This window comes from Hemibagrus wyckioides, linkage group LG09 (genome assembly GCF_019097595.1).
Source record: "Hemibagrus wyckioides isolate EC202008001 linkage group LG09, SWU_Hwy_1.0, whole genome shotgun sequence".
NCBI classification, from domain to species: Eukaryota; Metazoa; Chordata; class Actinopteri; order Siluriformes; family Bagridae; genus Hemibagrus; species Hemibagrus wyckioides.
In genome coordinates, this window is record NC_080718.1 from 17812113 (window position 1) to 17826650 (window position 14538).

At 39.3% G+C, this 14538-nt stretch overlaps 2 protein-coding genes across 2 annotated transcripts; one reads left to right on the forward strand and one right to left on the reverse strand.

The window, feature by feature from the left end:
• Positions 1-211: 211 nt before the first annotated feature.
• Positions 212-5943, reverse strand: ccdc170 (coiled-coil domain containing 170). Its single transcript, XM_058398420.1, has 11 exons — positions 5799-5943; positions 4587-4714; positions 4244-4500; positions 4014-4158; positions 3750-3935; positions 3315-3632; positions 2982-3161; positions 2648-2821; positions 1574-1816; positions 735-950; positions 212-638 (listed from the first exon to the last, which is right to left on the reverse strand). Exons 2-11 carry the CDS (start codon positions 4695-4697, stop codon positions 375-377), a joined length of 2094 nt encoding a protein of 697 aa, XP_058254403.1. The 5' UTR covers positions 4698-4714; positions 5799-5943; the 3' UTR covers positions 212-374.
• A 2776-nt stretch (positions 5944-8719) lies between these two features.
• rmnd1 (required for meiotic nuclear division 1 homolog) lies at positions 8720-14077 on the forward strand. The gene is made up of 12 exons (XM_058398279.1): positions 8720-9122; positions 9215-9644; positions 9787-9895; positions 10044-10119; positions 10392-10431; positions 10569-10669; positions 10764-10870; positions 10966-11030; positions 11305-11381; positions 11468-11588; positions 12091-12207; positions 12523-14077. Exons 2-12 carry the CDS (start codon positions 9225-9227, stop codon positions 12553-12555), a joined length of 1266 nt encoding a protein of 421 aa, XP_058254262.1. The 5' UTR covers positions 8720-9122; positions 9215-9224; the 3' UTR covers positions 12556-14077.
• Positions 14078-14538: the final 461 nt, after the last annotated feature.

Below are 14538 nucleotides of genomic sequence, written 5' to 3' on the forward strand. Positions count from 1 at the left end.
GTTTGCTCAGACCTAAGATGAATTTGTGTTAAGAATACAAACAGTATACACATAATACGGATTTGTGAGTGGATCTTTTGAACATACAAACAAAGGTTAAACAATGTTAAGAAATTCCTTGTTACATGTGGCCAGATATAGCACTCAAGCAGTTTTTAACTATAAAATAAAAAGTCATTTTTGTCATGAATGATATGCAAATATTACAATGGAAGCAGAAGAATCTTTTATTAAATAATCTGAATCAGCAGCACAGTATTTTAATTTATTCATTCATAATGTGCACCAACTTGGATAATTATTTAATTAAGTGTATTTAAATCATACCTACTGCAGTGTCTGGTACCTACTAAATATGATTGCTTTATTGCTGCTCAGATTGTAGTTGTACTGGGCAATAAAGGCTGCACTGGTACTTCAGGCCCTGGAGAGCCTGCTGTAACGATGGAGCATGCAGAGGCATCTGGGATTATTGCCATGTGGTGCTGATGATGTGGCCCTACACAATGGTTGGCCAGGGGGAAGTGATGACCTGAATGAATAAGAACCTCCAGCCTCTTGATAACCTCACAGCTGGGAATGGAGGCGGGCATGGTCACTCCTAACATCTGAGCAATGACAGTACAGAAATCCAGCAGCTGTAACACAAAACAAGGCAAGTGAGGTCATTAAATAGTGAGAGAAATCGGGATGCATACATACATTCAGACTGAGTAATAATTACTATTCATTACCTTCTTCTCTCTGTGGGTGAGTTCTGTCATGGCACTGGCCTGGCTGTGGAGTAACCTCTGTGCTTGCTGTAGTTCATCCCTGGCTCTGTACTCCTGATTCTGGAGCTCTGTCTTCACTGTTGAAAGTCTCTTCTCCACTTTCACCTTGTTCTTCTCCAGTTTTCCCAAACTCTTACTCTGATCTTCAATGGTTTTGTTCTGTTCCATCACTCTGATCTTATTGCACCAAACAAAGCAATGTCTAAGGTATTGTATAGATTTTTCCCCCATTTTTTCTTTAATTAATTTACTCTTGGCCAATTTCCACACACAAGTCAGATCTCCGATAAGACAGCTACCAATCTATCACATGCTTCTTTCAAGATATGTGAAGCCAGCCAATCACATTTTTTTCTAACTGCTGCTTAAACTGCATCACAAAGTAGCTTAACATACTTGAAGCAAAGTGCTGTCTACCGTCTTCCACATACAGGACAGGGAAAACCACCCCTCCCACCCAGAAACCATAGCCAATGTTGCTCTCTTGGTCTCCTGGCCATGGACAGCTGCATTGTTTTGATTGAAACTCATAATCTCTAGAGGAAAGGGCAAATGCTGCTGCAAATACAACTCGGGAAGCATACTGTAAGAATTTTTTTGTTCATAGAAGTTATGATTGAAATTATGTGGCAAAGTATACTCCTTATAGTCTCCTAATTTCATTTGGCATTTGTTATCTTCATCCTTAAATAATGTAGCACAGCATTATGTTCATTACTATATACACATTTTTCATTTAAACAGGGTTAAGGCACTCTGCCTCTTGTTGGCGTGTGAGTCAAAACTCTCTTCCCCTCTACCTTGAGCTCATTGGTGTGAGAGAGCTGAGCCTTCAGGTCAGTGGTGGAGAGCCGCATGGCATTAAGCTCAACCTGTAGCCGTTCCACCTTCTTCTGCAGCTTCTTGCTTTGCAGTGTAGCATCGTCCCTCTCCACGGCCAGAGCAGAACGACTCCTCTTCTCTTCATCAAGCTGGGCCACCTTCCTCCGCAGCAGATCCATGTGCAGGTCCTTACTCTCTATGCGCTGCTTCTGTTCCTTCAACTGCAAACAAATTAGCAGAGATTAAAACACAATAATGACTGTATCAAATTAGACATATTAGTGGATAATACTTTTACGTCTCACTGCCCAGTAAGATGTGTACTGTATTGTATACTGTAATATAGTAATACACCGATCAGGCATAACATTATGAGCACTGACTGGTGAAGTGAATAACACTGATTATCTCCTTATCATGGCACCTGTTAGTGGGTGGGATATATTAGGCAGCAAGTGAACATTTGGTGTAAAAAATGGGCAAGCATAAGGATTTAAGCGAGTTTAACAAGGGTCAAATTGTGATGGCTAGACGACTGGATCAGAGCATCTCCAAAACTGCAGCTCTTGTGGGGTGTTCCCGGTCTGCAGTGGTCACTATCAAAAGTGGTCCAAGGAAGGATCAGTGGCGAACCGGCAACAGGGTCATGGGCGGCCAAGGCTCATTGATGCACGTGGGGAGCGAAGGCTGGCCCGTGTGATCCGATCCAACAGACGAGCTACTGTTGCTCAAACTGCTGAAGAAGTTAATGCTGGTTCTGATAGAAAGGTGTCAGAATACACAGTGCATGACGGGTCAGGGCTGTTTTGATAACAAAAGGAGGACCAACACAATATTAGGCAGGTGGTCATAATGTTATGGCTGATCAGTGTATCGTATAGTATACTATTCTATGTAATATATATAGTAGAGTACAGTAAAGCACCTGACAAACATCAGGACGAAATATGAAATATGGAAGCCATGTATCCTACATTCTTCATTATTATTCAGTTACTGTTAATCTTATCTACAGTGAAATATTTTTGTAGATGTTATCAACACTCTCAAACCTTTTTCTGAAGACTGTAAACCAGAGTCTTGGTTTCCACTAAAGCTGTTCCCTCCTGTCTAGTCAGTTGTTCTGCACGTGTCAGTATGGCCTCAAGTCGCATGTCAAACCCCAGATCTGTGGTTATGTGCTCAATTTTCATTTTCTCTGAAAGATGCTCCAGAAACTGCAAGTACTGCATGAGAAATAGGAAACTAAACAACCAAGTTCAGCAGGTGTCTATGAAACATCACTTCTGCATCTGTACTGAAGTATAAATCCAGCTCACAACTGAAACTATATATATACATAATATGATAATATGAAGTGGAAAGATTATATCTATTTCAGCTCACTTGTTGTTTTTCATGACTCTGCTCATCTTTGCTCACTCCTGTGGTGAACAGCTCTGACTCCAGTGTTTGCATCTTGTTCTGGAGCTGCTGCTCCCTCTGCACCGCTGCTCTGTGCAGCTCTGTCTGTCTGCCCAGTTCGTGTAACACTGCAGCCAGTCTGGCCTCCATTCCAGTAACAGACTGTAGTATATACATACAGTGTTAGAATGTCAATAGTATACCATAGTGACCTACTTTCATCTAAAAAAAAAGACAAACCAGGAAGCGATAGGAAATACTAAGATATATATATTATATAGATATAGATATAGGTATATATATAGGTATATATACCTCAGTGCTGCTCTTCTCTCTTCTGCAAACTTCTCTGAGCCTCTCCAGAACATGTTCTTCTTTAGGCAGAGAAACGACAAGATCATATCCAAGCAGACCTTGCACTTCTTTGAGAAAGGACTCCATGCGCCTTTGTAGCGCCTGTGCTTCATTTTGGCTGCTGGCGAGTCTTTGCTCCAGATCCTGAGTGTGCTTCTTATAAGAGCTACACTCCTCCCTAGCAGTAACCCGGGCAAGCTCACTTTCCTGCAGGTTGTTCCTCAGGCTCTTATTGTCTACTTCCAAGCCCTGTTTCTTTACCAGTATGCAATCAAGTTCCTGAGAGACACACAGTGTAGGAAAACAACATAGATCTGTACATGCCAGTAAAACAAGCAGTTAAGCAAGCAATTGTTACATTCCTGTGAAATGTTGCATGAATGGACAGGAATATACCTGTCTAACAGAGTTCAGGTCACTTGCTCTGATAGCTGAGACTTTCTGTTCATGGTCCACATCAGCCACTAATCTTCTAACTGTTTCCCTGCTGGCTTTACTCTCCACATCATGGGATTTCACACTCTCCTCTAGGGCACATATCTGAGTCTTCTGTCTATCTCTCTCTTTGCAGCACAGGTCCACCTAAAGAAGTGAACAAGTTTCAGTAGCATGGAGACTTTTAAAATTTCATGCTGAATGCAGATCTCATCATCAACTCACCAAAGAGACAACTGTCTCCATGGGGTTATCATTCCCAGCTAAATCAACCGAAAGCTTGATGGCTAGTCTGGATAAAAATTCCTCACACTTCCTCTGCAAATCAGTTGCGTCTTGCTTTGTCTTGTTCCATCCATTAAAATATTCCCTAGGAAGATTCAAACTTCATATAAAATTACCATGTGTATAAAGGAATGTATAATTTATTTAAACAGATGAATAAGCCAACTAACTTGGACTCAATCTCCATTTGTAATAACTTTGCCTTCAAATCTTCATTCTCTTTGGTAAGTGCTTGTAATTTCATATCCGTAATGTTTTTAGAGGAGGTAATGGAGATCATTTCTTGTTCTGTGTTGTGAATGCGCTCCCTGAGGGAACTGATGAGAGATGCCTGTCTGGCCTCTGTCTCCTTGTGTCTGTCAGTTGCCTCTCTCAGGTCTTTCACAGTGGTCTCTTGCGAGGAAAGCTTGGACCGACAATCCACCAACTGCCAAGTTAAAACATAAAGTTTGCATGAAGGATATGTTTCAAATGAGACTTGATCCTTTAGCGTAAAGCCTTAAAATATCATACCTGTGAATGCAGACTTTGATATTTAGCCTGGAGTGCCGCTAACTCCTCTCGGGCAGACTCTGTGGCCTGTTTGTAGTGGTGCAGGTGCTGCTGCATTACTGAATCTTCCATTACAATGATAAACTGTGCTTACCTGTTAATGATATAAACACAGATTAACTTTTTGGACCAGTGAGACTATTGTAAAGCCTCAAACAGGGGGACATAATAATATGGGTAGAAGTGGAGCTCCTAAAAATAAATGATGGACTGTAACATTTAAAAAACCCTTCAGACCTTAGTGGATTAACTCTACATTGAACTTGAACATTTAAAAGCTGTGTAGTCTTCTTCTTCTTCTTTCGGCTTCAGGGGTGACCACAGTGAATCGTCTCTCTCCACCTATCCCTATCTTCTGCATCCTCGACACTTGCACCCACTAGCTTCATATCCTCATTTATTACATCCATATACCTCCTCTTTGCCTCCTGCCTGGCAGCTCCATGTCCAACATTCTCCTACCAATATACACACTCTCCCTCCTCTGAACATGTCCAAACCATCTTAATCTGGCCTCCTTAACTTTGTCCCCCAAACGTCCAACATAAGCTGTCCCTCTGATGTACTCGTTCCTAATCCTGCCCAACCTTGTCACTCCCAAAGACAACCTCAACATCTTCAGCTCTGCTACCTCCAGCTCTGACTACTGTCTCCTCAGTGACACTGCCTCTAAACCATACAGCATGGCCGGTCTCACCACTGTCTTGTACACCTTCCCCTTGATTCTCGCCAATATTTTTCTATCACAATTTAAAAGCTGTGTATTAAATCTAGATATATAAATAAATATCAGACAGACAGACAGACAGACAGACAGACAGACAGACAGACAGACAGACAGACAGATAGATAGATAGATAGATAGATAGATAGATAGATAGATAGATAGATAGATAGATAGATAGATAGATAGATAGATAGATAGATAGATAATTCATCCCAAAGGGAAATTCACATTTTTCACATATTAGCTGATATTAAAAAGTTATTAAGAACAGTAAAGAAAATAATCTACAATGAAGAACTCTTAACCATTTCCGTGGGTTTCAAAAGGAGGCAGCTGGATTTTTCCTTGGAGCAACAATTATAGTTATGCAAAAAACAGCTATTATAATGTCATAGCTCAAGTTTCCGTTATATTTCACCACAGGAAACGGTAACATATAGCTTTACCTTACCAGCTTTGTGTCTTTTATCTGTGCACGGTGTTTTTCCCTCTCGACACTTAATGCACTGAGCGGAAATGGCACAATGTTTCGCTTTATGTTTCTAAGCAACACATCAACATTTGAGTCCACCGATAGAGGCGCTGCTGCTTCTCTTCAGTTGCTGACAACTCAAGACTGCAGAATATCATCAAACAAACATGCGTCATACGTGCAGGATGACGTCACGACAGATAGAAAGAAAATATAATACATTTTTAATACTGAAAATTATGGGATAGAAAAGGATAAAGCTTACATTATTCAATTACTGGCTGTAATGGGGGAAGTTTGATATATATACAAAATGAAGTGGTCCGGGGGTAAGCCTAATTTCTTTCATTTTATCAACGAATTTAAGCAATACTGCAATATGGTACATAAATGTAAAACCAAAAAAAGCTCTCAGGACTTCTAATATTATCTGCAAATTTGAAATAGAAAAGTAAACTGTACCGTCTTCATTATATAATCTTGTGTACTGATGGCATTTATATGCAGCGTTGTACTTCTCTTGTTATATATGTTCATATGCAATAAAAAAATAATATATTTTTTAATACTGTCAAGGAATTAGTATGGGTTAAACCAAGCCATTCAGTGTTCCTAATGTTTTCTAATGTGTTGCGGCTTGAAACGTGGACCAAAAACTAGTGCTTGTATTTGTTTAATATATATATATATATATATATATATATATATATATATATATATATATATATATATATATATATATATATATGCATTAATATATGCAATATATTAATGTATGCATTATTAATGCATATATGCATTAATATATGCAACACATTAGAAAACATTAGGAACACTGAATGGCTTGGTTTAACCCATACTATATATATAACCCATATATATATATATATATATATATATATATATATATATATATATATATATATATATACACTATATTGCCAAAAGTATTCGCTCACCCATCCAAATAATCAGAATCAGGTGTTCCAATCACTTCCATGGCCACAGGTGTATAAAATCAAGCACCTAGGCATGCAGACTGTTTTTACAAACATTTGTGAAAGAATGGGTCGCTCTCAGGAGCTCAGTGAATTCCAGCGTGGAACTGTGATAGGATGCCACCTGTGCAACAAATCCAGTCGTGAAATTTCCTCGCTCCTAAATATTCCACAGTCAACTGTCAGCTGTATTATAAGAACGTGGAAGTGTTTGGGAACGACAGCAACTCAGCCACGAAGTGGTAGGCCACGTAAACTGACGGAGCGGGGTCAGCGGATGCTGAGGCGCATAGTGCGAAGAGGTCGCCAACTTTCTGCAGAGTCAATCGCTACAGACCTCCAAACTTCATGTGGCCTTCAGATTAGCTCAAGAACAGTGCGCAGAGAGCTTCATGGAATGGGTTTCCATGGCCGAGCAGCTGCATCCAAGCCATACATCACCAAGTGCAATGCAAAGCGTCAGATGCAGTGGTGTAAAGCACGCCGCCACTGGACTCTAGAGCAGTGGAGACGCGTTCTCTGGAGTGACGAATCGCGCTTCTCCATCTGGCAATCTGATGGACGAGTCTGGGTTTGGCGGTTGCCAGGAGAACGGTACTTGTCTGACTGCACTGTGCCAAGTGTAAAGTTTGGTGGAGGGGGGATTATGGTGTGGGGTTGTTTTTCAGGAGCTGGGCTTGGCCCCTTAGTTCCAGTGAAAGGAACTCTGAATGCTTCAGCATACCAAGACATTTTGGACAATTCCATGCTCCCAACTTTGTGGGAACAGTTTGGAGCTGGCCCCTTCCTCTTCCAACATGACTGTGCACCAGTGCACAAAGCAAGGTCCATAAAGACATGGATGACAGAGTCTGGTGTGGAGGAACTTGACTGGCCTGCACAGAGTCCTGACCTCAACCCGATAGAACACCTTTGGGATGAATTAGAGCGGAGACTGAGAGCCAGGCCTTCTCGTCCAACATCAGTGTGTGACCTCACAAATGCGCTTCTGGAAGAATGGTCAAAAATTCCCATAAACACACTCCTAAACCTTGTGGACAGCCTTCCCAGAAGAGTTGAAGCTGTTATAGCTGCAAAGGGTGGACCAACGTCATATTGAACCCTATGGATTAGGAATGGGATGTCACTTAAGTTCATATGCAAGTCAAGGCAGCAAGGCAGGTGAGCGAATACTTTTGGCAATATAGTGTATATATATATATATATATATATATATATATATATATATATATATATATATATATATATATATATAAAGGTATTGTGCGTTTTAAAAGCATGCATTGCTTCCTCAAACTGATTCCTACAATGCATTCAGATGAATTAAAGAGAGAGGAGAGACACAGGCGCTTCCTATGCGCAAGTAATATTAGTTGTTATGCGTGACGTAGGTAAATACCCTTCCTCTGCCCCCTGTCACTACTCGATCCGTACCGGAAAGACGATTTGTACTGCGCATGCGCGACATTGCTGCTACACCACATTATATTATTAGTAGTATTATAACAACAGTATTATAAATACCTGCAGTGAATCGTTCCGTCATACTTCAGACATGCGCAGTACAAATCGTGTTTCTTCAAGTGCATAAGTAAATAAATAAATAAGGAAAGAAAATAAAGAAATAAATAAGAATAACACATACATATGTAGTCTTCTTTTTCTGTTGAATATTGTTTATTAAAATGGCTGTTTAATAAAGTGACTGTTCAATAAAGAGACGCTTCAGTAATAGAGGTATTCTCATATAAAATGTTTAGAATGATTTATTTCCTTTATTTGCACGCTTTCTCTGCAAAGAGAAGCAACCTGTGTGTTATACCTGTGTAACTATTTGGGACGCAGCATCATAAAGGCACGGGGTGTCCACGTGACGTGTCGTATCGCGTGATGTCACTCAAACCGGAAGTTCTGTTCAAAATAAACTTCATCTTAAAATGTCAGAGCCTGAATTGTTCACGCAGAAAGTAGCTGGTTAGATAAATTCAGATGTGGCCAGTTAGTTACTGTGTCTTCTGCAAGAGCGCACTGGATATGTACTGAATTTGAACTGAATTGGTGTATTAGCTGTACTGTGCTAACGCTAGCTAGCTAGCCGGATTAGAGTCCTGTGAAAATACACGAGTTAGTTACTTGATGCTGTTTGCATGACATGCTGATCTTCATAATATGAGCTCTGCAGATCATCAGTGTACTCGGTATTAACGCAAAAAAAGAAGATAGACTAAGATTAAGTTGGTTATAATTAAATAATAAATATAATCCTGAAGGACTTTGACAGCTAGCGGATTGCTGTGAAGGTCAGTGGGATGTAAGCCATAGTAGAGATAATTGAGTCACTGATCCGGATCTGACACTAATGACGCAATCACATTGTTTCTTATTCACACAGGTAGCCAGGTATGCTAGCTAGGTCTTTGACAACATTGACATGGAGGGCACTGCACAAGCCTTTGGAGAGGACACTTTACTCCACATTAGTCCCTGGAACAACACTACAGCTGGAGAAATGTCCAGGTTCTGGGTTCAGGTGCTGTCCACCAGATGTGCTGTCCTGCAGCACATCTTCACACACACACTGCAAGAACATCACATTTAGTAATGCCTGGACTTATGGACTGCGAAAAGGAACCATGCACAGATTAGTTTTTAACCCAAAACATGGCAAGATACACAAGACATGGAACATACACAGAACGTTTCAATCCACCACTGGGTCCAACAGATCTATGCTGAAACAAGCAGGCATACCTGGCAAAAAGACAATAAAGGGACCAAGGACCAAACAGCCATCTAGAGCCAATCTGCCAGCACCAGAAGAGGCAAGTCATTTATTCTGATTTGAGTTTAATAAATGTAGAGTGACCATTTAGGAAAACTGTTCTTTAGATTAAAAGGAGTAACATGGTAAACGATTAAAAAAAACTCATTATGCATGGGCTGACCTGATATTTTTCTTAACAGGATATGATGCAATGTGTTGCCTATGCAACTGCTGAGCAGTACCACCTACCTACTCTTTGCCACGACCTAATAGCTAATGGCTTTTTTGAAATAAGAGACTTGCCCAGAGGTTGGTTGAAGTTTTGCATTACTTGCTTCTTCTATTTTCCTTTGGATGTCTGACTGGTATAATGGTAATTCTATAATCTGTGGTTTCCCTGCATTGTGCATAGACATGGCTGATCTGTATGTTCTGATCTGTATCTTTTTCTGTTTAGATGCATCTAATGTTCTGGTGATTGGAACAGAAATGGTATCAAAACCAGATGACACTGCTATGATGTTTTTCTTCAGGTAATGCTGAAATGCATTGCTCTCTTCACATCATTGCTCGATGGTCATAATTCACTTCTAAACCAGGAGTGTCCAGTGTTATCTGAAAGGTTCAGTGTGGCTTCAGGTTTTCTTTCCAGCCAAGCAGGAGCCACACCTGTCTCCACATGATTACTGAGTTGTATCAGGCACAGCTCCTGCCTTGTGGAAATGAAAGCCAGTAGACACACCGGCCCTTTGTGGTAAAACTTGGACACTCCTGTTTAAAATTAAAAAGAGTTTTTCCTCAATAGGGAAGGTTCAGTGGTTTTCTGGAATGTTGACGACAAAACTGTGAGTAAAAGCATTCCTGTCTCAGTCTTGTTGTTGTCTGGTTTAGATGCAACTGAAATAAATTTCAAAGCTCACAGTTGCTTATATATGTTTTTGTTATAGGTGTTTCTGTGTATCCCTACAATTTTGCTTTACAGATTAAGAAAGTGATGCGGATATTGGAACAGCACGAGATTCAGCCGTATGAGGTCGCTTTGGTCCACTGGGAAAATGAAGAGATCAATTACTCCATAGAAGAGTATGTCGTGAAGAGTGACTTTTACATACGTTCTTCTGTAGAATCTCAAATCACAGCACTGTATTGTGTAATCTTTCTTTCTTTACTTACTTAGGGGAAATACAAAGCTCCATCGGGGAAACTTTATATTTAATAGCGACATGGACTATGAGCAAGTCCTTCTGGAGAAATTTGCATTTTCTAATGCCCTGTCTCTATCAGGTGGGCTGGACACATGTCTATCACACATGTCTTGAAGATGTTTACCTCTTTACATTAGACTTTGACTCATACATTTTAAAATGATTTCATCACAGTTAAGCTGGCGATATGGGAGATCTCTCTGGATAACTTTGTTGAATCTATTCAGCCAATTCCAGAGGTAGTCCCACTTATTTAGTGTACATTTATACATACCAGCATCTGAAACTCTCCATGTCACTATATCTTAAAATGTGTACCATTCATCCATTTGAAGAGAAGCATAAATATATGGAATAGGATATAGCTTTGTGGAAATCCATGCGTTTTGCTTATTATGAAATGAATCATTGTAGATACATTTAGATTCTATTATACAGGAATTATTTTCAATATAAATCATTTGATCAACAAACATAATGCATTTCGAAGACAGTCATATTCTCTTCCAACAGACCCTAAAGTCTGGGAAGTCAGTCAAATTATCCAGGGCAGAGGTCCTGCAGAAAATAGGAGAACTGTTTGCTCTAAGGTGAGAAAACACCTGTAGAATAAAAGAAAAAAACCTGCCCATTAGATTTGGAGTTAGGTTATGTTTTAATGATCGTCGTTTTACAGGCACTGCATTAACCTCAGTTCAGATCTTCTCATCACTCCCGACTTCTACTGGGACAGAGAGGACCTGGAGCAACTGTATGACAAGACTTGTCAGTTTCTCAGTATTAACCGCAGAGTGAAGGTAATGATATTATTGTGTTATCAGTCTTTAGTTTGTACTCAACAAGCAGACCCAGAAAATTCTGTTTGTACTTCTTCGTCTTGAACTATATCAGGAAGTCAATGTGTGATAAGTCATAGTTCCTTTTTTTCTGGTATATTTTTGGCCTTGTGCTTCATTTGCATGCATAGATAAATAGGGTACCCACTGTACAATATGGTGGTGGATCATGTGAACCTGATGCTTAGGGTTTGTTTTGAGGCTAGATAAGCTCCTGGTTACACAATTACACTTGAATACACAGTGTTAGAAACAACATTATTAGAGTCACACCCAGATAATGATGCGTTCCCTTTTGAGCCTGGTTCCTCTCAAGATTTCTTCCTCATATTGTCTCAGGGAGTTTTTACTTGCCACCATGGTCTTAGAAACTTTATACGTTTTATGCAGAATTGTTTTATTCCTGTAAAGCTGATGTCCATTGTTAAAAGTTCATGAATTGAGTTCATGTGGTGATGTGTAGGTTGTGAATGAAAAGCTGCAGCACTGCACTGAACTGACAGATCTGATGAGGAATCATCTTGGTGAAAAGCACAGTCTCCGACTGGAGTGGATGATCGTAATCCTGATCACTATTGAGGTCAGTTCATGTGTCTGCTACTTTCAAATCCCCTGACAAAGCTACCTGTTTCTTGATACGATAAAAACAAATGTTTGCAGCATGCCTATTTATAATTCTTAATGAATATAACAAGAGAATAAAAATGTAAATAGAGAGGAAATCAATCAAACATGATGTTGCGCATGTGGATGAGATCAACTAGTGACATTCGATAATAGCATGATTTAATAATCAGAAAAGAGGGTTTTTTTTTGTCATAGTCCATAAATATGGAAAAATGCAACTATTCATCCTTTCATTCATAAATATTTGTGTATTTTGTGCAATTTGAAGGTGATGTTTGAGCTGGCCCGCGTGGTGTTCTGAAGAGACAGAAGTCTTAGAGGAGGATGTGACTGCCACAGTGAAATCAGACACCACCTCCCAAACGTTTCAGTGGTCATACAGCTTGACTGCATACTTTTGAACCTCTAATCAGCTTGCTTGCTTATGGTACTGTATTGTGCTGTTAGGTTTTCCTTAGATAAATAAAATGCAAAGCATAAATCTTTAAAAAAAAAAAAAAAGGCTTAGTTGTTGGCAAAACAGCAAGAGAAAGGAAAACGTTATTATTATCCTGCTATTATAATTCTGTTTACACATTTTGATCAAAGAAACATTATTGAAATAGTAAGCGGTGTGTGTGTGTATTTTTGTATTTTTGACCATTTGTATTGTATTGCTGACCATGAGACTTTCAGCAGGATAATGCACCGTGTCCCAAAGCAAAATTCATCTCAAACTGGTTTCATGAACACGATAATGAACTCTGTGTTCTCCGATAACGTTCAGTCAGCAGCTCTGAATCCGGTAGTAGATCTTTGGTATGTGGTAGAATGAGATTCACAGCATGAAAGTGGAGGAATTGTGTGATCATGTGAATCTCAGTGGAATGTTTCTAACATTTCGTGGAATCCGTGCAATCCATTGAGGTTGTTTTTAGAGCAAATGGAGGCCCTGCCCAGTATAAATATAGTGTTCCTAATAAAGTGCTCTCTGCTTATGTCGTTCCTGACAGCAGGGAGCTCACACCCCATCACACTGCTCACCAGCAAACACAATCACAATATTCTACACACAGAAACCCAACCCTGCCTATTCTTATAACAGCCCGATAAAATAACTCGTTTATTCAGTAAAATGCCAGTTATGTCGTGTACTGCTAAAAAGGGTTGAAGACATATCACTTTATCTTTATCCACCATCTTCAGGAAGCAAGCTTTCTTATTTACCCAGGTTCCCCATGTGTCCCTATGACAAACTCTGTACTCTGTATCAGTCAAATATGACTAATAGTCATAGACCTAATACTGTTCAGAAAAAAAATTAAAACTAAGATGCATAGTCTAGAGCCTCCCAATGAGAACCCTGTGTCCAAAATTGTCTTTGGTAATGATTCAATTTGCCATCATTGAGATTTGCTTCCGTCAAGAATGTCCATTAAGAGAGTATAGAGTAGCCTGCTCTGTCATGCTGACTGTGATGAAGTGAGTGATACTGAGCGGAAGATGAAGATGGAGAAGTTTGAGTGCCCAACTTGTGTCTGTAAATTATTCAGAGGGGACAGTGGTGGGAGAAGATACAGTACATATGCACAGTACTGCATAGTGCTCGTGGGAAGAGTTCTTGCCAAGCTAATCAGGCTGCAGGACATGTCTGTCAAAATCAAGGGGCAGAAACGTAAACACTGGTGAACAAGCAAAGTGTGGTGTGGCAGAGTAGAGACACTTTTCCTGTCTAGGATGGAGTGTATGAGCATTGCATTTTGCAGCCCCTCTGAGGTTTGCCCCTCTGTGCAAGATAATGTATGGGCTCATCGCCAAAAGCAGTTCAATACTGAAGAATCTGTTCCCAGTGCTAAAGCAGGCACCATTTCACTGAGCTCACTGGGTCCAGGTATATTCAGTGGCAATGTATTTGCTGATCATAAACAGTATAATATACTACAAGTTATTAAGTATTAATTACTGATTATAATTTTTCAAAAACTGATTATAATTATTTTTCAAAAATATTTTTGATATAAAGTAATGCTTTGAACAATCTGCATAATGGTTTTAATTTAAAATAATAATAATAATAATAATTATTATTATTATTGTTTTATTAAAATTCTGTATGTGGATCGATTTAATAGACTATTCTTGTACTGCCAATTAATGAACTCACAGACCATGAATCCTTAAATTTATTTTTATTTAAATAAAATAAACATAATGTTGATTAATCCATAAATATTTTGCAGATTAATAGTTCATTGTTGAATTAAAACTTAAAATCTTAAGTGCTTTAAACCCTTATAATAATAAT